At 38.5% G+C, this 25,501-nt stretch overlaps 1 protein-coding gene across 1 annotated transcript in view; it reads left to right on the top strand.

The window, feature by feature from the left end:
* Positions 1 to 25,501, top strand: part of NALCN (sodium leak channel, non-selective) — a 600,265-nt gene that overhangs the window by 474,726 nt on the left and 100,038 nt on the right. Inside the window, exons 19-20 of the mRNA XM_006879390.1 lie at positions 23,147 to 23,248; positions 23,670 to 23,739. Of these exons, the coding sequence (XP_006879452.1) occupies positions 23,147 to 23,248; positions 23,670 to 23,739 (172 nt within the window). The remainder of the gene's footprint in view (positions 1 to 23,146; positions 23,249 to 23,669; positions 23,740 to 25,501) is intronic.

The raw sequence follows: 25,501 nt of genomic DNA, 5'->3' as shown, positions 1-25,501 counted from the left end.
TCATTTGGGAATGCAATCTTAATATGGTGGACAATGTCATAAGATTGAATAGATTGAACTGACAGGACTTCAGTATCTTCTCTAAAAGTTGTTAAAACATGGATGAATAATAATGAAATTAAATGGTGAACTCAAATGCCATGCCTCTCTGGAAGGTTAAATCCCCTCACAGTCTTTCAGGAGGAAGTTGGGCAACCTCACATGTATTTTAGGCCTTGGTTCCAATCTTGAGTTTGTTGAGTTTATATCCATTGCAACTAATGCTATGAAAAGAAAATTTAGATGTTAATTAAAAAAAAATATAGAAGGCATGTGGTTTATTTTTTTTTTAAGAAATAAAATATATGAGACACATGAGCAGATTATTTGAAGACTCTTACAGAACATGCACCCTCTCAGGCTTGTCCACCTATAGCACAGTTTGGGGATACATCCCAGCACATTGCAAAATCAGAGAACTTATTGAGACTACCTGAGCTAGGCCTATCTTGTAAATATCCAGAAAAAAAGAGTCTATGATTAGAAAATAAGTTTAATATACTATACTTTTATTACTTACTCACCTCCTGCTTCTCAATGAGAAGGAAACTAAGTCTATTAAGTAAAACAGCTACAAAAGGTAAGTGTGTTAGAGGACTAAGCTCCAAGACAACAAGCCTCAGCTGGACTTCTCTCCTTTTCAAAGAAGATGCATCTATTGAAAGACTGAATCTCCACCCTCCTCTTTTAGACATCTCCTTTCAAAGTGCAGATGGTCCTGAGAGAGGTCATTTCTAGGTTCTCAAGGAATTTAATTAACAAAGGGCAGGGCCTCAGGAAAGAAGTCTCCTTAAAGGGCAAAGATTGAGAGAGCTTTGGTGGAAATTTTCTTTCTACTTTTTTCATTCTGTGTAGTATTATTTAAACCAGCTGCCCTGAGGCTTATGTAATAAAAGTATAGGAAGAATGAAAAAGACTGAGTGGAATAATTTCCACAAAAATCACTGGTATTTGTCTTGTTTGGGGGCAATCACATATACTTTTAAATTCAGTGTGATAGAATATTTATTTCTTGTAAAAGAATTGATAAAATCTTTGGAAGGGAAACAAAACAAAACTCTGATCTAGAGAAGCTAGAGAAAGCTCTGCAAACAGGTAGGTTATTTCAATTCTCCATTTTCTCACCTAAATTTGAGAGAAGATGCTTTTCAGAGTTTGTCCACTTCTAACACAGGGTAAGACCTGGAAGGATCCCAGCTCTAATCCTCTACAACCTTGAGCAAGTCATTTTTCTGACCTCATTTTACTGACAAAGCAAGGACAAATTTAACCTTTATTGCATTAAGGAAGATCACTACTTCAAGAAGGAGCTTTGGTGGCCTAGTAGTAAGGAGTTGCACTTCCAGGAAAAAGGCATGTGGTTCAAATCCACCAGATAATCCCACGGAGAAAATGGGCACTCTCCTCCTGTGTGATTTCTAGCCTCTGAACACCCAAGAGAGGGTCAGCTACAAGTCAGTTTCAATTTAATGGCAGATTACAAACACTTCAAGAGAGTCTTGATACCTTAGAAGGGGTGAGTCAAAAGATATTATTGATAATATCAAGAATTGGGTTTGCGTGGTTTTCAGATGGAAATGGATTCTGATTACTCAGAGTTCTTGATGTAAGCATTGCAGACTCTTTAGAAGAATACAGTTGATTGTCAGTAGTTTCTGTCTTTGGCTAGGCAGAGCTGTGACAGAGAGGACAAGAAAGAGAAGGTAACACTGACCCAATGCCTCTCCACTGCCATTTGTGCTTATCCCACCAACTTAGCTTCAACATTTCAGGTCTCAGATGTGAAGACAGAGTTTGAGCTTATACTTGTGTTCTAGTTCTTGGTGTGGGATGACTAGTAAGAAGAACCTGATTCTACGATGACTTTCCGCTGTCTCTTCCAAGATGGACATTTCTGTTTCCATTAGTGTCTTTTGAATTTCTAATCTCCTCCCATGCGATTTACTGACTCTGAAGACCTTCTGGAAAGTCAGCTTTGAGTCAGTTCCGACTTAACAGCACACAACAGCAACAACCACAGATAATGTGTCACCTGATTTGAAAAGAGAAAAGAAAACTTCTTTTTTAGATACAGTATCTTTTAAAAAGGTTCAAGGATTGATGGGCCTAGCTGGCCAGGATCTTCACAAGGTCTTAATTTTCTAAGTGACTGGCTTGACCAATTAAGCCACTCATTGTCTAAAGAATGGCTTGGTTGAGTAGTCTATATTTCAGATAAATGGATTTTGGAGGCAATTCCTGAGGCTAACAATGAAGTTACTTACTGGTTAACAGCCTTAACTTCCTGGGCAAGAGTTTCCTGGAATGAATGGTAAAGTCATATTGATGTAAGGGTCTGAGTTTTTAGTCTTAATAATTACGCTATAAGGCTGCAGGTGGCCTTAGTTCTCAGGAGACCCACATTTCAAAATAAACATCTTCTGTTTGAAACAGGATCCACATGACTCCAGCAATGAGGCTGCTATATAAATTACTACGAACAGGAAATTCAGTTCCACGAGGAAAACATCTTTCAGAGAAAAGGGGCCCTTGAGGCTGAGGTATCTGAATGATGTCCTGGACTCATCCATTTCCACACATAGTCACCTTCAATTTGTGTTCTTCTACTGATTTTGTTTCAATTGAGGGATGTTTGGGGAAGGAGTTATCTATTTCTGAATATATTTTCAGAGTTATTTGATAAGACTAAAAGTGGGTCATTTTTAGAAAAAAATAGAATCACATGTGCAGGTTGTATTACTGCCATAGACAACTGTCTTATTTTTCCAAGAATTATCTGAGAAGTCTGGGGAGAAAGAGGATGTTCCACAAGCTCAATTATGAAATCCAAAGTTGCTGTTAAATCCACTGCTGTGCCAACTTAGAGTATATTGTTCAGCTCCATGAAAGAAAGCTTTCTTCAAAAGGCAGTGACCTTTTCAGGCATCAGACAGAATAAAAAACAATTTGCAATATGCTTTCAAAAAAAAATCACTAACTTTACTGACCCACCTTCTAATTCAGAGCCCTGAAACTGAGAAAAGAATACATTATTAGTCCTGTTCTGATATGAATAAAGAAATGTCAAAATAAAATAATTAAGCATCTCATATTATTTTAGGACATTCCATACTCTTCTTGGTTTTCCCTCAGTGCCTAATTAACTAGCCTGAAAGTAGAATATTCCTACAACCTTTTAGCCCTCACTGTGGCATGGTATTTGCATTCTGTTACTTGAATTTATTCTATAACTTACTTTGCCATGTTGTTGTTAGGTATCTTCAGGTCAGAATGTATTCATAGTTGACCCTCCAGCAGGTTTGCACAGGCAATTAGTTGCCTGGGAGGAGGTTGCCCATCTTTCTCCCGTAGAGCGACAGTGAATTTGAATTCTTCATATTGGCAGCACAATTCCTCATCTCTACACCATCAGAGCTCTACTTTACCATACAGTTTATTAATATGGTTTTTTACAATCTAAAGAAAATCTATATAGGCATTCTACTTGCATTAAAAAATATATATGATTATATATTACAAGTTAATTCATATTAAATTTTTGTTCATTTTTATTTGAGTTATTTTTATTGATTACAAATATAATTCATGTACTACTTTCGATGGCATCTCTCTGTAGCGCAGCATTTTTCTAGATTCTGGACATATGGACTATTCTTGCAAGAGCTCATAGTGTTTGATGCCAGAAAACATTGTTAATAATAGAAAGAATAATTAACATTTATAAAGATTTATATATGGTGTTATAGTGTTTTGATCTTTCGTTCATAGGGTCACTTTGAGTCATCTATGACTCAACAGCACTTAACAACAACAACAACACAAACTCCTAGGTATATTGTCTTATTTAATCCTCACAATATACTTGTATTTTGTTGTTTTGTTGTGTACCATGGAGTCGAAACCAACCCATAGCTGACTCTCTGGCTGGTTTTCAGAGGCAGTTAATTGCACAGAACAGAACAGCTGGTGTCCTTGAACTGCGTAGCTTCAGAAAAACAGTGCAGCATGTTGTAACTAGGCCACCTGAGCTCCCTACACTTGAAAATACTATTATTACTTCTATGTAATAAATGGCAAAAATACCACAGAAACAATCTTGGGTAGCATATCAATGGTCAGCCTCAACTACAACAATCCTAGCAATCCAGATCTGTAAAAATTACAGCAAGAAAACCAAGTGGACAGTTAGATTTATGTGTCTCAAAAACCTAATGCTCTCACATTCCTTTTGAAATGACTGTGCTAAACCCTGTGACGTGTTTCACGTGCTCTCTCCTATTAGGTCCTCAATGCATCTGTGAAGTAGGAATAGTATTAGTTTTATTTGGGGGATGAGATATTTGAAATTCACAAGGATAAAATAACTTATGTGAGGTCATAGTGTCTAGGGAGAAAGGAAGCCAGGAATTAAGCCTCTTGAAGTCTATATTAACTGTTACTTTCATTGTTTGAGACCATTTCCCCTCCAATTATAGATGATGCAGCTTTCTCATCTTTTGTACTACCAGATATTCTATCCTTTTCTTTTTCTTTTTTTTTTTGGCTTGAGAGTTTTCATATATTGGTTATTCCTAGTATAAAGTTGTCAAGTGAATGAGGTCATTAGAAGTTGACATTGTCTTCCTTGCAAAGAGTGGTACTTTTTCCAAGCACTGGGCTTTGCCATAAGGCTGCAAGGATCAGGAGTAAGAAACATCCTTTTACTTGTGCAAATGTAGCACAGAGATTACAGGTGTCCCTTCTACGCTAACTCTTAGGTTTTATGCAGCTTAAGGCTCAGTCTCTTCTGTTTATCTCTACATCTTACACAAATCTCCAGTATCAGAAGGAAATAAGCCATGGGTGATTTTGGAATAGCAGAGATGTCTTCTCACAATATCTTGGGCTGGAATATTGGTTCAATCTCATATAGCAGGACGGGATGATGTCATCTCAGGAAAACTCACTTGTGCATTGGAATTGTCCGGCCTTCCTGAGGTTTGTCTTCAAATGTGGTTCCCTTCCTTTCTGTCCTTTTTGGTACAGCCATGCACAATAGGTTCTATCTGTGTAGTAGAAATGGAAATCGAGCAGCCATTGAAATTGACCACATTGGCTCTAAATCCTCTGAACAATGGTGAGTCTTTGGGAAAGGTTCAGTTCCTTGGTCTGTCAAGTAAGATGCTACAAATAACTTGTAGGATTAAATGAACATTTTACATCAGGTACTACTATGGGGATTCCTGGTGACCTTGATGCCAACTCAAAGGCTTGTGGTTCAAATCCACCAGCTGCTTCACAGGAGAAAAATGACACAGCATTCAACTCCTGTGTGATTTACTGCCTCTGAAAATCTGCTAGAGAATCAGCTATAAGTCAGTTCTGACTTGACAGTGTTGCAGACAGAGGGTAAAGTATTTTTTTAATTATTAATAATGAGAGAGATGGCCAGGAATGAGATAGAACAGAGAGCATGAAAATCATGGGGCCAGCAGTTCTCCACTGAAAACCCCCTTTCCAGCTTCCCTGTATCTTTATTGAAAATTCTCGGGAAGTAAATCACAAAGCGAATACAATGCAAATGAAGCCAAGCTCTTTCTAATGAAAATCTTCCTCCTGACTCAGGAGGGAGGGGTTAGCAAATGCAAGAATCTGGTAAACCCTTAAGGTTTGCCTTAGTGCCTCAGGGTGAACTCTAGCTTGAACTGCACCTCCCCACATCCTGAAATAGCATTCAATGTATTACAGATATTTAGTATTAGCTTCCCATATGACAGTACACAACAAAAACAACCATTACAGTGTAGCTCAGTCATCATTTGCCACTGACAAGCCCATAGTAGAGTTGAAAGTATGACCTTTGGAGGCAAGTAGGTTAAGATCCTGCTATAACCACCAAATGGATGATCAAACTTGGGTGTGTTACTTAACTTTATGTCAGTTCCCTCAACTATTAAATGGACTGCATAACATAATTCTACCATACAATTCAGAGGGAGCTCTGGTGGCTCAGTGGTAAGGAACTGCCCTGCCAAACCAAAGGCACATGATTCAAATTGACCGGCTGCTCAGTGAGAGGAAGATGAATGGACATTTGGAGTTTATTCTAGGATGTGAGTATGTAGAATTTTATTGTCCTAAGAGAAATACTGAACCTGATAGGATGATGACTGGGGAGATTATAGAGTTTTCTGGAAGAAAGAATAACAATTAAATCCATTCTCAAAGGGTTACTCCAAACAGCCAATTATCATTGTGTGCATAATTAGGTCTAGGATAAGGAACATTTGAGGAGGTAAATAGAGCTTCATCATTCTTATTACATTCTCCATTAGGCCCAGAGCTACTATTCTGTGAATTCTAGAAGAGTTTAAGAATGCAATATATTGGCATCTTATTGTTTCATCAGCTAACCTGGTAATTGAGAAACTTTTGAAAAGATCATATTGTTTCCCTGCAGTTCCTCATCTTGGAAATGTCTAGCAAGGCCACTAAGAGGCTGCTTATTTTGAAGCACCTCACAGATCTTTCAGGTAGACCTGCAAAGTGTACAGTGGAAGACCACTCCAGTGGGAGGAGAGGAAACACTGTATGGCTCTTCTGGCTAGAGGGAGGAGAACACATACTCCTGAGCTTTGGGATTTGGGTCAAACACCTTGACTCTGATTGTTGTTGTTGCTATGTGCTATCAAGTCGTTTGTGACCCATAGCGACCCTGTGTAGAACAGCCCTAAACACCATTCTATCCCGTAACTCTGATAGCAGCACCTTTTCTGATCAATACATTGTGAGAACAAACTGAAACTTTAAGAGAAGAGTGAATTATGTATTAATGTGAGTATATAACCTTGTGATTCTATTAAGACTGAGTAGTTGTTGATTTTTCCTTCTTAGCATTTCCATTGTACTTAAAAATTCTTGTAGATTAATCAAAAGATCCTTTGGATAGATTAAGTAGACTGACAAAAATAAATATACTCAAAGGGCTAAGAACCAAGATAAAAGATACATAAGAACTATAGTTTCATTCAGTTGCACTAAACATAAAATAATGAACATATTAATGTGGTAAGATATAACGTAATTGAACCAATATAGCCTAGAAATATTTTATTTTCTTTTTAAAGATTTCTTAAAATTTTATTTTATTATTTTAATGAAAATGTACAGAAACTTTGGATTTCCATTCATTTATTGTTGCACTTTTCTCCCTGTCTCCCTCCCGCCCCAATACACTCTTCTCTTTGAAAAGTAAAAGAAAAGTTCCTCCATTGTTTTACAATCCTTCCCCTCAAATCCACTCCACTGTGCAGCCTTCATTCTGGACTCCTCTCATGACAATAATACATAATTACATATGCCTTTTAAAACAATTTTCTCCCTCATCTGGTTCAATGCAGTATACATTATTTATCCCATCTTTCTCAGTCTCACCCCAACCCTGATGTCAGTCCTGTTTTACAACAATGGCACTATCAGTACTTGTCCCTTTGTGCCTAAGATATTTCATTCAGCATAATCTCCTCCAGCGTCACCCATTATAAATAATATTGCATGAGTTCCTTGTTTTTCAATGCAGCACAGTATTCCATTGTGTGAATATACCACAGCTTCTGTATCCATTCATTCGTTGATGGGCACTTAGGTTATTTCCAACTCTTTGCTATTGTGAACAAAGCCACGATAAACGTGGGTGTGCATATATCTGCTTGGGTGGCAGTTATGGTCTCTTTGGGGTATAATCCCAGTAGTGCAATTGCTGGGTCAAATGGTATTTCTATTTGCAACTTTTTGAGAATGCGCCATACCCCCTTCCAAAATGGTTGCACCATTTTACACTTCTACCAACAGTGTGAATAAGGGTTCCAGTTTCTCCACAACCTCGCCAGCATTTGTTGCTTGCTGTTCTGTTAAATTTTGCTCTTCTTACTGGGTGAGATGATATCTCATAGATGTTTTTATTTGCATCTCTCTTAGAGCTAGAGATTTTGGACATTTCTTCATGTGCTTGTTGGCCATCTGAATATCTTCTACGGTGAAGTGTCTGTTGATATCCTGGAATATCTTCAACAGTGAAGTGTCTGCTGATATCCTGTGCCCCTTTTTCAATTGGATTATTCACCTTTATCTTGTTGTGGTGTGAAATATTTTCTTAATATTTGTATACTATGTTATTGTTGTTGTTATGTGCTGTCGAGTTGCTTGCGACTCATAGCAACCCTATATACAACAACCCTAAACTCTGCTCTGTCCTGTGCCAATCACACTGTCTCTGACACTCCCGTCCTGATTACCTCGGTCACTGAATCAATCCATCTCATAGAGGGCTTTCCCCTCCTGTGCTGTCCCTCCACCCTACCAAGCATGATGTCCTTCTCCAAGGACCGGTCTCTCCTCACAACATATCTAAAGTATGTTAGACGGAGCCTCAGAATCCTTGCCTCCAAGGGGCTGCCTGGTTTAACCCTTTCCAGGATGAATCTGTTTGTTTTCTTAGCAGTCCATGGTACTCTCAATACTCTTCTCCAACACCACAGCTCAAAGGCATCAGTTCTCCTTCTATCCTCCTTGGTCATTGTCCAACTCTCTGATGCACAACAAGTGATTGTGAAGACCATGGCCTGTATCAGACACACCTTAGTCTCCAGAGAGACACCATTGTTCTTCAGCACTTTGGAGAGGTCCCTAATAGCAGACTTTCCCATGGCAATGCGCCTTTTAATTTCCTGGCTGCTGGTGCCAAGACTGTTGACTATGGAGCCAAGCAAACTAAAGCTGTGTACAATCTCAATCTCTTCACCATCCATCCTGATGCTGCCAATTGGTCCAGTGGTGAGAATCTTTAACTTCTTTAAATTGAGCCTCAATCCGTATTGTAGGCTGCAGTCCTCGACCCTCTGCAGCAGGTGCTTCAGGTTCTCCTCAGTTTCAACAAGCAGGGTTGTATCATCTGCATAACACAGATTGTTAATAGATCTTCCACCAATCTTGACCCCATATTTCTCCTCATAGAGCCCAGCCTCCCGGATAATCTGCTCTGCATACAGGTTGAAAAGGTATGGAGATAGGATGCATCCCTGGCGTACGCCCTTCCCAATTTTGAACCATGTAGTGTTCCCTTGCTCTGTTCTGACGACTGCCTCCTGGTCCAAGTATAGGTTTTGCATTAGAACGATTAAGTGTTCTGGGATTCCCATTCTTCTCAGAGTCAGTCACAGTTTGTTATGATCCAAATACCTTTGCATAGTCAATGAAACACAGATATACATTCCTCTGGTATTCTCTGCTTTCAGCTAAGATCCATCTAACAACAGCTACAATATCCCTGGTACCACGACCCCTTCTAAATCCAGCCTGGACTTCTGGCAGTTCTGTGCTGATAAGCTGTTCCAGTCATTTTTGAATAATATTCAGTAGAATCTTGCTTGCATGTGAAGTCAACAAGATTGTTCTATAGTTTCTACACTCTGTTGGGTCACCTTTCTTTGGAATGGGAACAAATATAGATAGATCTCTTCCAGTCAGTTGGCCAAGTGGTTGTTCTCCAGATTTTTTGGCACAACTTGGTGAGCACGTCCAAGGCAGCATCTGTTAACTGAAATATGTCAATTGGTATACCATCTATTCCTGGGATCTTATTTTTGCCATTTCCTTCAAAGTAACCTGAACTTCTTCTTTTATCACCATAGGCTCTTGCTCATGTTGTTTCATGAAATTCTTCTGTGTCTGTCAATTCCTTTCGATACAGTGATTCAGTATATTCTATGAAAGAATGATTGTAATAATAGTATGAATTGGGAGAATTACTATTGAATTTATCCCATAAGTTATAGAAAACATATTTTAAAACTTTCTTTTTAGTATTTTATAATTGGATGATAAAAAAAAAATGTTGTTGTTAAGTGTTGTCGAGTTGCCTGTGACTCATAGTGATTCTGTGTACAACAACTCTGAAATCTACTCTCTCCTGAGCCAGTTTCATTGTCTCCAACAGAACCAATCTCCAGTCAGTGAGTCAATCCATCTCATCCTGGGTTTTCCTCTCCTGTGCTGCCCTCTACCCTTCTAAGCATGATGTTATTCTCCAAGGACTGGTCCCTCCTGGCCATGTGCCCAAAGTATAGGAAAAGAAAATATGTTTCAACAGAAAAATAATGTCTGTAGAATTTCTAAGATTTGACTTTTAGAAAAAATTCAGTCTTTGCATTATCACTTTCATTATCACTTTGCTGTGTCTAAGTGAGTCAGAACCTGAATTACTAAATTTGGACTCCAATTAATGATTCGGAATATCATTTCATTTTCTGAATATCCATAAAGACAGTAAAAGACATAGTCTTTGTTTGAATTAATAGTGACTACTTAACTCATTAAAGCTTCTTTTAATTTATTTTAACTACTAAGTTTCTAGTTGTCCACGTCGTCACATGTGTGTGTATATGAAAGCATTTTCATTAATAACTAGAGACTGGAAAGAAATGCTCTGCTGTTGTTATTAAGGAGCGATATCCATTTACCCAGGAACAGACTGGTTCACAAAGGAGTAGGGTAGTCAGTAAGATAAACATACAGTGTTTCCCTCATCTCAGCAAGAGACCATTATAGAGGAACTCATCCATTAGCATCCGCTGTTGTCTCTCTTTTGGATGGTCACACACAGTCACTAGAATGGAATCAGGTAAGAGCCATTTCCAGGAAATACTCATTACCTATTCCTTTACACAGTTATACAGTCATAGTTTTACATAATTACTACCAAAGGAGTGTTTGCCTGTCATCTATTGAAATGATTCCATTATATTAACCAACATCTGATACTATTTTTAAATGTATCATCATATGGGGCAGAAAATTTTAGTAAAATCCCTCAAATTTGATGCTCTGCATAGTTAGTTTGCTATTCCTTTAGAGGATGATTTCATTTAATACGAGCTAATACCATATCAAACTTTTGGTAATAAATGGTAAAGAAAAATAATATAAAGATCCAAAGATCTCCCTCTTTCATTATAGAATGTACAGGTTTGCCCCACACCCTTGCTCTGGAAGGTTTAGAAAGAAGAAACAGAGACAGAGAAGAAAGATTGAGGACCCCCTGCCACTGTTTCTATAAACAACTAGTAGTGTTTAAAGGCTAATAAAGCACCAAAGATCTTTCTTATGACCATAATCTTCAGACCAATTTAAAAATATTTTAGATGGAGAGATGTCAAGGAAAATAGAGACAATTTCTTAAGACATAATTCTCCTCCCCCAACCTCCATAAAAAGCATATATATATATATATATAAATAATCTGTCATATAAGGGGCAACTGAAATTCCACAGCACAAAGGCAATGCAGAAAAAGAGAAGAGAGAGAGAAGAATCAATCTTTCATATGTTTTTTTTTCAGAGACTTGGCATGAAACCAGGGGTAATATTTTTGCAACTAGGAATGTGTGTTTGCTAAAGAATATTCCCACATTTGAATCCTCATCAGGGGTCCTGGTCTTGTTTTACTTTCAAAGGTAGTGAGGGCATAACATTAACCCCAACTGGGAAAAGGAAAATGCCTCACTGTAATTCTCCTCCAGGGAATAGGAATAAAGGGATTACATATGCCTGCATAATGGAGAATTTCCTCACTCAGACAAGACAAAAGACTTCATTATTTTTCAAAAGACACTTGAAGCCTTGTGCCTGGATTTCCAGAAGCAAAGTCAGCAAATCAAATGTTTCCAATTAGACCACTAGATGGAGTTTCTGTGGAGCTAATGTGCCCAGTGTTTCCACTCAGAAGAAAAAGGCTTTCTCTGAAGATCAATAGCATCAAATTTTGTTGAATTTTTCCCCCCTGTAGCTTAAAAATAAATGAACATCTCTCTTTGTGGAGATACTTTTAAATTTACACCTATGTTTAACAATGGGCTTGAGGACATTGAAAGAATGGCACAGGATAGGGTCAGATCTGTTATCCATAGGGTAGGGTCACTATAAATTGTAGTGGACAAACAAATTTTTAAAATAAAAAACCAAAATGAAAAACAACACAAAAAACCCAAATCCTGTTGCCATCAAGGCAATTCCTATTGCCATCAAGGCAATTCGTACTCATGGCAGCTTCACGTGTATCAGAGCAGAACTGCAATTTACAGAGTTCAGTGACTCCCCCCTCATATTGAGGTTGCTGTATGTCAGGATTCAATCTGTGACAACTAACAACAAAATAATCTTGCATAAACAGATGATCAAATCTCTCCTTTTTAGCACCTCTGAGAGGATTTGAATTGGTATGTTTTTCCTTAGTTGTTATTCTGTGCCATCAAGTCAGAGCCAACTCATAGCTGACCCTCGAGTGGGTTTTCAGAGGCAGTAAGATCACACAGGAGAAGAATACCCATCCTTCCCCAGCAGAGCAGCTCATGGATTTGAACCATGTGCCTTTGAGATTGCAACACAGCTTCTTACCACTAGGTTGTCAAGCATACACCATCTGAGTTACCAGACATTTGAATCCACCAGCTCCTGCCTCTGAAAACCTACTGGAGGGTCAGCTGTGAGTTGGTTTTGACTCAACAGCACACAACAACAACAGCAACAAAATCTAATTAAAAATTTAAAGTGGCTAAATAAATGTGGAAATCCTAAGTCTCTGTAAGCGTTCATTAAAATTTAAAAAAAGGGAAAAAATAAATAAAAGTTTGTTTTGTAAATCCAGAAAAAAATAAAGTGGCTAAATAGACATTAATTAAGCCCCTAAGTACTTTCAACTTTAACAGTGTGCTAACCTTATTTCTACAGGCAAAATGTTTTTATTACTATTACTAGATGTCATTCAATTAGTTCTAATTTACAGCAAATCCATGTGACAAAGTAGAACTTCCCCCAGGGTCATCTTGTTTACAGCCAAATCACCAGGTTTTGAGTGGTATTTTTTTGGTGTTTTGTTTTGTTTTTTTATGCTCCTCACTCACCATGGAATCTCTAGGTGAGTTTGAACTACTGGTTATTTGAACCACTGGAGCTCTATGCAAAAAAAAAAAAAAAATTACCTAAAACCAAATAGACTGTTATCAAGTAAATTCCGACTCACAGTGGCCCTTCATTGGTTTGTCAGTTACAGTTTTAAAAATGTATCCTGATTTGTGTGAAAGTTTGAAAAGCAAATTGGCTCTTCATCCAACCTTTCATACATATCCCTCTGTATAGCATTAATCACCAAACCCACAAGGCAACCCCCTCTTCCCACTTCTTCCAGGAGGTCACTATGAGTCAGAGCCAGCTCAGTGGCACTTAACGCTAGAACGTGATATGCATCACAGGTAACCCACTAAAACAATTGTAAAGATGGAGAGGAATCTTGCTCTTCTATACAACTGAGTAACATCCACTGAATTCATGTTTTCAAAATAAAATTTCTAACTTTTTCATATCTTCAAGACTAGTGATCGATTCTACAACTTTCTTTCAGGTGATAGGAGATGTGAATTTAATCTTCCAGGAAATAGAAAGGATACTCTTTTCCTTGATGATCCATTTACTTTTTCTTGATGATTACATATTAAAGAGATGAATTTCAGATCCTTGAGGAAACATTTTAAGAGCTATGAGACTGACAAGAGGCTTATTTAAGAATTAATCTTACAAGAGCAGCTGTTCTTGTTAATTGTTGTCCAGTCACTCCCTGGAAAATGACAATAGAACAAAATACTGCCTGGCCCTACGCCAATGTATCCTTGGGTAAACTGGGAATCAGTCTGTTTTGATTCACTGGCTAATTTTTGGAAGTCAATCCTCAGACACTTCATCCTAGTCTTTCTGAGTCTAGGAACACCAATGAAACTTGTTCTGTGTTGTTACCACCCACAAGCCTCCACTGATAGTCAAATGGAAATAATGTGCAGCAGCTGCATTAGCCAAGAATGGTCTCCAGTACAAAAGATGAAAATTCTAGCACTGAATCACCACAAGGATACCCGCAGCTTGCAAAGCTCTGAGAGAAAAATAGTGAGCAGTAACAGGTTTCTCTTAGAAACCTTTGGAGGATGGCATCATTGAGGAACAGAAAGAATACAGAGGAGTATATGGACAGAGTGGCGTCATGGTAAAGGATGAGGCTGAAAAGAAAGCCTGCATGCCACACCACAGAACTGTGCAAGCCATTCTGAGGCTTAGTCTTGATCTTCTCTAAAGAGCAGTAGGTCTTTCTAGATGTCAAGTAGTAATGATAACTGATATTACTGACATTACTAATAGTAATGATAAATGATATTAGTAGTCTATTGTACACGAAAGTACCCTAAAACTTAAAAATGCAAACATCTGTTACCAATCAGTTTAGGTCAGGCATGCCCAGATGTACTTTAACTGGATCCTCTGGCTCTTAGTCGTTCCTAAAGCTGCAGTATTTCAAGAGGGCTAAGTATCAATTACTGTCACCACTGGGCCAAATGGCCATTATGATAGATGGAGAAGGAAATGAGGTTGTTAACAATTTCAGTTTGCTTGGCTCCACAATCAACACTCTGGGCACCAGCAGTCAAGAAATCAAAAGACAAATTACATTGGGAAAATCTGCTGTCAGAGACCTCTCAGAGTGCTGATGAGCAACAATGTCAGTCTAGCAACTAAGGTGCACCTGATCCAGGCCATGGTCTTCACAATTACTTATTAAGCATCAGAGAGCTGGACAATGACCAAGGATGACAGAAGAAGAATTGATGCATTTGAGTTGCGGTGCTCGAGAATAGTATTGAACGTAACATAGACTACAAAGAAAAAACACAAAACTAACAGTTCTTAGCTTATCAGACTCTGGGTTAATGCATTTTGTACTTAGCTGTACTGTGTGATATTTTTTATTATTTTAGGATGCCAACATAAGACTTGTAATAAAATATGTAAAGGGTTGAAAGCTGGGAGGAGAATCTACTGCTTCACAGCTAATAAATCACAGCAGATTAACAACTGCTCAAAAAAACAAAACAAAACAAAACCACTTAAGAGTCTGTCCTGCAAAATGTGAAACCAAGTTTCTCCTTAGAGGCAAGAATATTTTTTATTGAAAGAACAAATAAATCTGCCTTGAAGGCAGTACAACCAGAGTACTCCTTAGAGGGTCCAGTTCTTGGAAAATCACATCATGCTTGGAAAGGTGGCAAGTAAGAGAAAGAGAAGAAGGCAGGGTGGATTAACACAGTATCTGTACAATAAGCTTGAATATATAAAGGATCATGAGAATGGCACAGGATATGGTAAGGTTCAGATCTGTTGTTCTTAGAGTTACTATGAGTTGACTTCAATTGAATGGTTTCGGACTACAACAACACTATTAATTTCCCAAACAGGAAGAGATTGTATATAACCAAAGAATGTGACAGTGACTCCATACATGTCTGATTTATTTATACAGAAATGTGCTAATGTGACACTGTCACTTTTTTCCTGCTACTTCAGTGCTTGGGGCTGGGATCCAGGCTGGAAGTGGTCTGGAACAGCCAGATAATACAGAAGTTTGTTTTCTAGTTCTGGTGAGGATTAGGATAGAGTGTTTATTTGCTACTGGGTCTGAGTTGATTGTATCCTGCTCCTATTTAAAAACGCATTTGTTTTTGTTGAAACATTCTTCTAAGTGGTATAGCACTGGGATGCCCATTTGCTGTACAGAGTTAAGTAGTGGTTGCTGTGATGCTGAACACTTTGACACTGATGTCACCCATGGTGGACAGTGTTTGGTGGAGCTCCCCAATTAAAAGAAGTTTGGAAGCAGGAGTAGCATCCATTTCCGAAATAGCTTGCCTCCGGAAACTCTATGAACATGGAGAAATGATGAAAGTTATACAAGTGTTCAGGTCTTTCATTCACAGGGTCGCTATGAGTCGTCTATGACTCAACATCACCTAACAACAACAACAACTTCAGTGCTCAGATGTCTTGGGGGCTAAAGTGTCATGCATGTTTCTATCCATCTTCTTTCTCACTTCCTACCTGAGACATAATACCTCCCTTCACAAGGAAACCAAGATTGACAACTGATCTTCTCCGTATGCTATAGAATGTGCTCCACACATTTTCTCTTAAATGAGCGTCTATATTCATAGTTGTTGATTGCTGTCAAGTCAAACGCAACTTACAGCGACCCTATGAACAAAAGATCTCAAAGTTCAGAGTTTCCAGAGGCATGTTGTTTAGGAAGTCGATGCCACCCCTGCATTATGTATTCATAGAGAAATTGTTTTATCTATATCATCATCTGTTTTATATATATATGAGTATGATAAATGTGCTTTAAATAGTTTAGTTATTAACTATAATATATACAGTTCCTAGAAGAGTGTTTTGCTTTTAAGTTTTAGTAAGATCCCACCATGGTATTTGTTGTTGTTAGGTGCCATCAAGTTGAGTAAGACCCATAGAGACCCTATGAACAACAGATCTGAACCCTGTCCTGTCCCGTGCCATCCTCACACTTCCTGGTGTGTTAAAACTCATTGCAGCAGTCATGGTGTCAATCCATCTGGTTAAGCGTCTTCCTCTCTTTCATTGACCCTCATTTTTTCCAAGCAGGATCCCTTTCCAAGGAATAGCCTCTCCTAGCAACATGCCTAAGGTATGTGAGACGAAGCTTTATCATCTTTGATGCCAAAGAACACTCTGGCTGCACTTCTCTCCAGCGCATATTTGTGCTGTGGTACAGGGAAATCCTTCAGGAGTTTTCAAATAGTCTGCTTTGAACATATTTTCCACCAATTGCTGTCACCCCAAATGTCAATTAAAATAATTTTATGAAAGAATATAGCCCTTAATATTCAGCTAAGAAACTTCAGCCACTTTTTCAGTTCAAAAGTCTTGGGACATTCACAAAAGACAGAATATCAAAACGTTTGGTCCAGGCAGAGATTCTCAGCAAGAGGACTGATGGAAGCTGCATACCCTTGTTTTGACCCCAGCTGTCTGGCAGCCTGGAAACTTGGCACACTGGTAAATGAAACCAGCATGTGAAAGTAATGAGAGTGGTCAAGGGTGTCGCTTGTGGAACCTGAGCCACCAGAGACAACCTCTTAACAAGGAGGCTATGATGTTCACCATCTGCCTGCTTCAATTCGCTGGGATTACATGGATGCCTCTGGAGCTACAGGAAATGAGGGAGTGTGGAGCAGGAAGAACCTGGCAGGGTCTTTCCAATGAGGAAACACACCAGCTTAGTTTATGCTTTGCTCAAATTCAACTCTGGAATCACTTGTTACAGGTTTAACTGGCTGTTAATGAGAATTTCCAGCATTGCAGAACATTTTATTCTTTTTTTCCCCATCAATCTCCACTTGGTAGTCATTCTAGAAAACAGTATTACAAGGATAGATGAACATGTTAGAAAAATGATATTAAAAAGGACTAGTTTGCTTATTGTAGACATTTAGCTATCTGTCTTAACCTGATTAACCAATGGTTCTGATTGTGAGAGGACAGAAAGTTAGAATAGTACAGCTACGCTAAGGATATTTTCTCAAATCTTCTTTATTATTTCATGCTTTGTTCCAGAAACAACCCTAAATGCACCTACTATATACCTTTGTCAACTAACCCTAACTTTAGAATGTGTCTTATTATACCAATAAAGTCAGAATTCTGGAAATAAACACAATTTGTAAATCACTGATGGTTTAATCTGTGTTCTCCAAGAAAATGTTCACTCTGATTTTTCTCTAAATTTATCCATGTTGTTTAATGAGCTAAGAATAGTGAGTGGTTTGTGGGGCTTTTTTCTAGCAGTACGTTTACATTCATTGAATTTGTAAAATTTTTCATGGATATTCATTACAATTACCTTTATTAGCATCAAAGCACTTACAAAATTTTAAATATACACATGGTATCCTAAAAGCTATTGTTTTAACAGTTCTTAGCACTTCAAATCCTTTTCTCTAAGGTCTTAACTGTACGTAAGATGGATAGTATTCTTATTATTTGAAGAATATGCATTTTAGATATACATATTAGAAAGCAAATAAAAGTGGAGCTCTGGTGGCCTAGCGGTAAGGAGCTGTACTGCAATCCCAAAGGCATGCAGTACGAATCCACCAGCTGCTCCAGAGAAGAAGGAGGGGCAATCTCCTCTCATGCCTCTGAAAACCCACTGGAGGGTCAGCTATTGGTTGGCTCCGACTTGATGGTGCACAACAACAGAAACAACAATCATGAAAGTACCATGGCAGGACATAGTTTATAAAGACATCTTTGGGTCCTATCTTAATCAAATATGTCTTTCAAAGATCTGCATATCCTGACTATGCAAAGGCATTTGACTGTGTAGATCATAACAAACTGTGGCTGACTCTGAGAAGAATGGGAATCCCAGAACACTTGATCATTCTAATGCGAAACTTATACTTGGACCAGGAGGCAGTCGTCAGAACAGAGCAAGGGAACACTGCATGGTTCAAAATTGGGAAGAGCATACGCCAGGGATGCATCCTATCTCCATACCTCTTCAACCTATATGCAGAACAGATTATCCGGGAGGCTGGGCTCTATGAGGAGAAATGTGGGGTCAGGATTGGTGGACGATTTATCAACAATCTGCGTTATGCGGATGACACAACCCTGCTTGCTGAAACTGAGGAGGACCTGAAGCACCTGCTGCAGAGTGTCAAGGACTGCAGCCTGCAATATGGATTGAGGCTCAATGTCAAGAAGACAAAGATTCTCACCACTGGACCAATCGGCAGCATCAGGATGGGTGATGAAGAGATTGAGATTGTCCACAGCTTTAGTTTGCTTGGCTCCATAGTCAACAGTCTTGGCACCAGCAGCCAGGAAATTAAAAGGCGCATTGCCATGGGAAAGTCTGCTGTTAGGGACCTCTCCAAAGTGCTGAAGAGCAGTGGTGTCTCTCTGGAGACTAAGGTGCGTCTGATACAGGCCATAGTCTTCGCAATCACCTGTTATGCATCAGAGAGTTGGACAATGACCAAGGAGGATAGAAGGAGAACTGATGCCTTTGAGCTGTGGTGCTGGAGAAGAGTACTGAGAATACCATGGACTGCTAGGAAAACAAATAGATTTGTCCTGGAGAGGGTTAAACCGGGTGGCTCCTTGGAGGCAAGGATTCGGAGGCTCCGTCTAACTTACTTCGGACATGTAGTGAGGAGAGACCGGTCCTTGGAGAGGGACATCATGTTTGGGAGGGTGGAGGGACGGCGCAGGAGAGGAAGGCCCTCTATGAGGTGGATTGATTCAGTGACTGGGATAATTGGGATGGGAGTGTCAGAGACAGTGCGATTGGCACAGGACAGAGCGGAGTTTAGGGCTGTTGTACATAGGGTCGCTATGAGTCCCAGGCGACTCGACGGCACATAACAACAACAACAACAAAAATCAGTGAATATAAATCTATGAATCATCTCAAAGATGGAGGTATCTTCATTTACAGATAAGGACACTGTTCATTTACAGATAAGGACACTGAATCATAACGTCAACTAACTACTTAATGACAGTATCCTGTCTGGATCATATGTCTTTTGAACTACTGTATTTTTACATGACTTTAACTTTGAGGTTAAAGTTCATTATTTCCAGTTGGAGAGAGTCCTGTAGAGAAGAAATTTTGTTTTCTCATTAAAATGATACATATCAAGCTACTACTAGCCTTAAGTTATTAGAGAATTCAAAGTTAAATCAAAGTTAGTTACAGTGTAAGAGAACAGTTTAAAAATGACAATAAAAATAAACAATAAAACATCTGCCACTTTAACATTTTTCACATGTACAACTTAATGACATTCATGTTTTATAACCATCATCGTGATATATTTCCAACAGTTTCCATCATTCATAACAGAAACTCACTACCTCTTAGACAATCACTCATAATTTCCCCTCTCACAACCAAATAATACCTGACTGACTGGAAAAGATGCATATTTGTTCCTAATCCCAAAAAATGTGAACCAATAGAGTATGGAAATTATTTAACAGTATCTTTAATATTTTATGCAAGTAAAATCTTGCTGAAGCTTTTTTTTAAATGGCTGATAGAGCATATCAATGTGAAATTGTCAGAAAGTCAAGCTGGATTCAAAAGAGACTGTGGAATGAAGATTGTCATTGCTGACAAGTGGCTCCTGGCTAAAAGCAGAGAATTGCAGAACAGTGTTTATTGTGATTTATTGTCTATGCAAAAGCACTCAAAGCTGTAGATAATAATGAATTATGGATCACATTTAAAAGAATGAAAATCCCAGATCACTTGGGCCTATGCAAGACCTATAGCTAAACAAAGAAGCAACTGCCAGAACAAAAAAGGGAACACTGTATTAATTAAAAGCAGAAAGGTGTACATTAGAATTGTATGCCTTCCCTGTATCTATTCAATCTATATGCTGAGCAAATAATTTGAAAAGTTGAAATAAATAAAAAAGAATGTAACATCAATATTGGAGAAAGACTCATCAATAACATGACACACACACTTATTTGCTGACTGCCCCTACTACAGAAGATCAAAGACTATAGCCTTCAATATGGATTACAGCTCAACATCAAGAAAAGAAAAATACTCTCACCAAACTTAGAGGCTATATTAAAATGGATGGAGAAAAGACTGAAGTGTTGGATCCACAATCAACATCCATTGCAACAGCAGTCAAGAAATCAAAAGCTATATTGCATTGGGGAACTGCTAAAAAACATGGATGACATTTTAGAGACTAAGCAGTCATCAGAACAGAGCAAGGAAACACTGCATGGTTCAAAACTGGGAAGGGTATACGCCAGGGATGTGTCCTGTCTCCATACCTTTTCAACCTGTATGCAGAACAGATTATCCGGGAGGCTGGGCTCTATGAGGAGAAATGTGGGGTCAAGATTGGTGGACGATTTATCAACAATCTGCATTATGCGGATGACACAACCCTGCTTGCTGAAACTGAGGAGGACCTGAAATGCTTGCTGCAGAGGGTCAAGGACTGCAGCCTACAATATGGATTGAGGCTCAATGTCAAGAAGACAAAGATTCTCACCACTGGGCCAATTGGCAGCTTCAGGATGGATGGTGAAGAGATTGAAATTGTTCAGAGCTTTAGTTTGCTCGGCTCCACAGTCAACACTCTTGGCACCAGTAGCCAGAAAATTAAAAGGTATATTGCCATGGGAAAGTCTGCTGTTAGGGACCTCTCCAAAATATTGAAGAGCAATGGTATCTCTCTGGAGACTAAGGTGGTGTGTTTGATACAGGCCATGGTTTTTGCTATCATTTGTTATGCATCAGAGAGTTGGGCAATGACTAAGGAGGACAGAGGACAATTGATGCCTTTGAGCTGTGGTGCTTGAGAAGAGTATTGAGAGTACCATGGACTGCTCAGAAAATAAACAGATTCATCCTGGAAAGGGTTAAACCAGGCAGCCCCTTGGAGGCAAGGATTCTGAGGCTCCATCTGACATACTTTGGACATGTTGTAAGGAGAGACCAGTCCTTGGAGAGGGACATCATGCTTGTTAGCGTGGAGCGACAGCACAGGAGGGGAAGACCCTCTATTTGATGGATTGATTCAGTGACTGGGGTAATTGGGATGGGAGTGTCAGAGACAGTGTGATTGGCACAGGACAGAGCAGAGTTTAGGGCTGTTGTACATAGGGTTGCTATGAGTCACAAGCAACTTGACGGCACATAACAACAACAAGAAGATGTGCCTGATCTAGCCAACCTGTTTTCAACTACTTTATATACATCTGAGAGTTGGACGATGAATAAGGAAGATTGAAGGAGAAATGATGCCTTTGATTTGGCATTGGCAAATATATTGACTATATCATGAACTAACTACCAAAAGAATAAACAAATCTGCCTTGGCAAAAGTCCAACCAGTTTGATCTTGGAGACAGAGATGGTAAAACTTGGCTCATATGTTTCAGGCATACTGTCATGAGGAGTCAATTCTTAGATAAAGACATCATATTGACAATGGTAGATGTTCAGCAAAAGACAACTCAAAGAGCTAGATTGACACAATGGCTACAGCAATGGGCTCGAGCATGGCAGATATCGTGAGGATGGTGCAGGTTAGAACAGAGTTCAAATCTTTTGTTCATATGTCCATTATGAGTTGTAGTCAACGTGATAGCATCTAACAACAACAACCTAATAATATTTGGTTGAATATTTGCATTTCCCGGCTCTAGATATTTCAAATAAGTGGAATCATAGAATATTTTTCCCTTTTTGTTTTACTTTTTTTGCTTAGCATGTGTTCAAGGTTTATCTATGTGGCAGGATATGTCAAAACTTTATTTCTCTTTATGTCTGAGTAATTTTGCATTGTATGCACATAGTGCATTTTTCCTGTCCATTCATCTGTCCAGGGTCATTTAGGTTGTTTATCAATGAACATTAGTATGTATGAAAGTTGGTATACAAAAATCTAGTGCTGCCTTCTATTCTTTGGAGTATAAACTAGGAATGGAATTGTTAGGTCATATGGCAAGTCTATGTTCAACAGTTTGAGGAATCACCAAATAGCTTTCCACCAAAAATGGAGGGTGATTCTTATCTTTCCATAAGAGAATGATTATCAAAAAACCATTATGGTTTTGTGAATAAGTGTGGTAATGGCCATCATTCTACTGGCTTTGGATAGAAGTTCCTTTACTCATTCATTCTAGAAAGTAAATGACTTCTCTTTGCCATGACTTTATGCCTTTAACTACATGTTTTTGCATTTTTCTAAAATGTTGCAAAATTTCCTTGAAAACATGAGTACTCTTTCATCCTTAGGGGCTTGGTGGACAAATCCTTCTCTGAGGGTTATTCTTTGAAACCTCCCTGTCTAAATGAAAAGCCAATGTTCTAATTACCTGTGGTTAGACTGGCCTCACTACTTATAGGATCCTACTAGAAGTTTCTTCTTTTTTGGAAGGGTGAGAGAATTTCTGTTTGTTTTGCAGAATCTCCTCACAGCAGTGACAGTTTTGCTTTGTAAGTGTTCTTGACTAAAACTCATTTTCCTTTACAGTTATGTGCAGTTTGCTGTGTTTTGCCTTACCATTGGCATTTCCTTAAAAATGATCAGAGTAATGAGCAGTTATGTATTATTCATCCCAAGTGTACAAATCATGTATTTATCTGGGGCTCCATTATTTTTTCTTCCAGGGCTTGCACTCGACAACGCATGCTGAGCGGATCATTTGAGGGGCAGCCAGCAAAGGAAAGGTCAATTCTCAGCGTGCAGCATCATATCCGTCAAGAGCGCAGGTAAATACACCAGGGAGATGAGGCTTCAGAGAAACCGAGGGAAGGAATGCCACAGGAGGTGCTCACACACACAATCTGAGCTGGAAGCCCTGGTTAGTGGCTAGGTAGGAGTGAAGAACTATGGTATGTATCCCAGTGATAAAATAATGAAACTCACAATCAGATTCGAATAGGACAGTCTAGACTCACAGCGCCTACTTTTCAGCATTGCTAAATTCTCATCTGTTAAGATCTGATGAATATGATTAGAATTTCTTTAGATGAAATCAAGATATTTGAATAGATGGTGAGTTTTTGTGATATGAAGTACAAGCATTATTGATACTGTATGAGAAAAATTGAGAAGTCTTCAATTTAAAATAGTCACTGCTTAAAAGTCTAGTCTTGCGTTTTGTTTACCAGTTGGTTTTAATTACTTCAGGTCATTACGACATGGTTCTAACAGCCAAAGGATCAGCAGAGGAAAATCTCTTGAAACACTGACCCAAGATGTAAGTTGTAAGGAATGGTTTGAATTTGGGGAACTTGATTATGAAAATGTATTTAAATGATCATTTAACAATGCCAATTCCTGGGTCTTTCTGTAACTTTTTTTTTTTTAAATCTCCTTAAGACTTTATATGAATGTGACTCAGGAAATAGATTAAATGGACAAGTACAGAAAAGTATCTGTAGCTATAGGACAATGGTCATGTCACATAAAACAATGCCTTATTTAAAATAGAACACCATGACCATGATGTGTCAAATGTAATAATAGTCACCCACAGTGGGCAATGCTTCGTGGAGCTCCCTGATCAAAACAAGCTTGGAAACAGGAGTGGCATCCGCTTCCAAAATAGCTTGCCTCCAGAAACCCTATGAACTTGGAGAAAAGATGAAAGTTATACAAATGTTCAGATCTTTCTTTCATAGGGTTGTTATGAGTCATCTACTACTCACTTAGCAATAACAATAACAACTCAAAAGTGACATGTCACTCAAACTTGATTGAAACTAAAACTAGTTTTGAAATATTTTGAAGGAATGATTGATATCATTATCTTTGGATATTGATTAAATTCCAAATATTCTCAAATTAATATCTAGTTTCTATGATTTCTGTGCTTTGAATACTAGAATATAAAATTTAATTTCTATAAGAATTTTTTCTGTTAATTGCTGCATAGTATTCCCCACTAATTTGTTTGCTTTTAAATTTAGATCTTTAATTTATCCATTCAATCACCCAATGAATTATTTACCAAGGGTCTATTATGGGTCAGGTCTTGTTCTAAATGCTATGTAGTCATGAGCAAATAAGACAACACGTCTACCTATATAGACTTCCCATTTTAGTGAAAGAGATAGATAATATTCAAGTAAATACATAGATAATACAGTATCTGGGAGAGATTTCTATTTTCTATGATCTCCTCATTGCTCAACAAGTTTGATTTGAACTTTACAGAAAAATAAAGAAGTCAAAGATGGAGACTTGGGGGTGTTAAATTTTAAAAACACTAATCAGCATACCCTTCTTCATTATCACAGAAACCCAAATGAGGCTAATTGAACAAACCATGTGAAAATTGTGAGGAACAGTCTTAAGTTTACTTCTTGTAAAAAGTTGTTATTTGTTCCTAGTTATTATTTGTGTTTAAGAAGAACAGAAAATGGGACATAGAGGTACAGAGCCATGAGTATCTCTCAAAAAAAGGCCCGAGAAAGTAAGAATAGCATAGCCTCTCACTGTCTTAAGCAGAAATCAGTTAAAGAGCCCTTATCTTAGCCCCCTGATACCTACAGAGCTGCACCAACAGCAAGAGGTTTGTTTATTCTTTGTTGACTCAAAGACTCACAATTGTAGTACTGAGAGTGGACTTTATTAGGGAAGCAAGCTGAAGAGTGGGGGAGGCAAAGAATATCACCCAATACAAATATAGGTTTTAGCCAAACCATTCCAAGGTACAAACCAGACTCTGGTTTCAAGCAAGCAGCTTTTCCTTCCTTCATCAAAGGCAAGAATAGCAAAACCTTTAACTGTGGACAGCACAAATATAAGAAGCCTCAGGTCACATCTTGCCACAGTTTTCCCACAGCAATGCCACATCTTTGCACCATCATCACCAGTGCGTCACTTCTAGAATCTTGCTGGCACAGTTCCAATCTCCCTCAAGTCTTGCCACCGCAAGTCTTGCTCACCTCAAGTCTTCCTGTCCAGTGTGGGAAGCACTCTATCTCTTATCCTAGTTCCACAGCTGTTGATGATTT

This window comes from Elephantulus edwardii, unplaced genomic scaffold (genome assembly GCF_000299155.1).
Source record: "Elephantulus edwardii isolate Elephantulus edwardi_28Jun2011 unplaced genomic scaffold, EleEdw1.0 scaffold00003, whole genome shotgun sequence".
Taxonomy (NCBI): Eukaryota; Metazoa; Chordata; class Mammalia; order Macroscelidea; family Macroscelididae; genus Elephantulus; species Elephantulus edwardii.
Note: the sequence above shows the minus strand (reverse complement) of the source record. Positions and strands in the feature narration are given on the sequence as shown.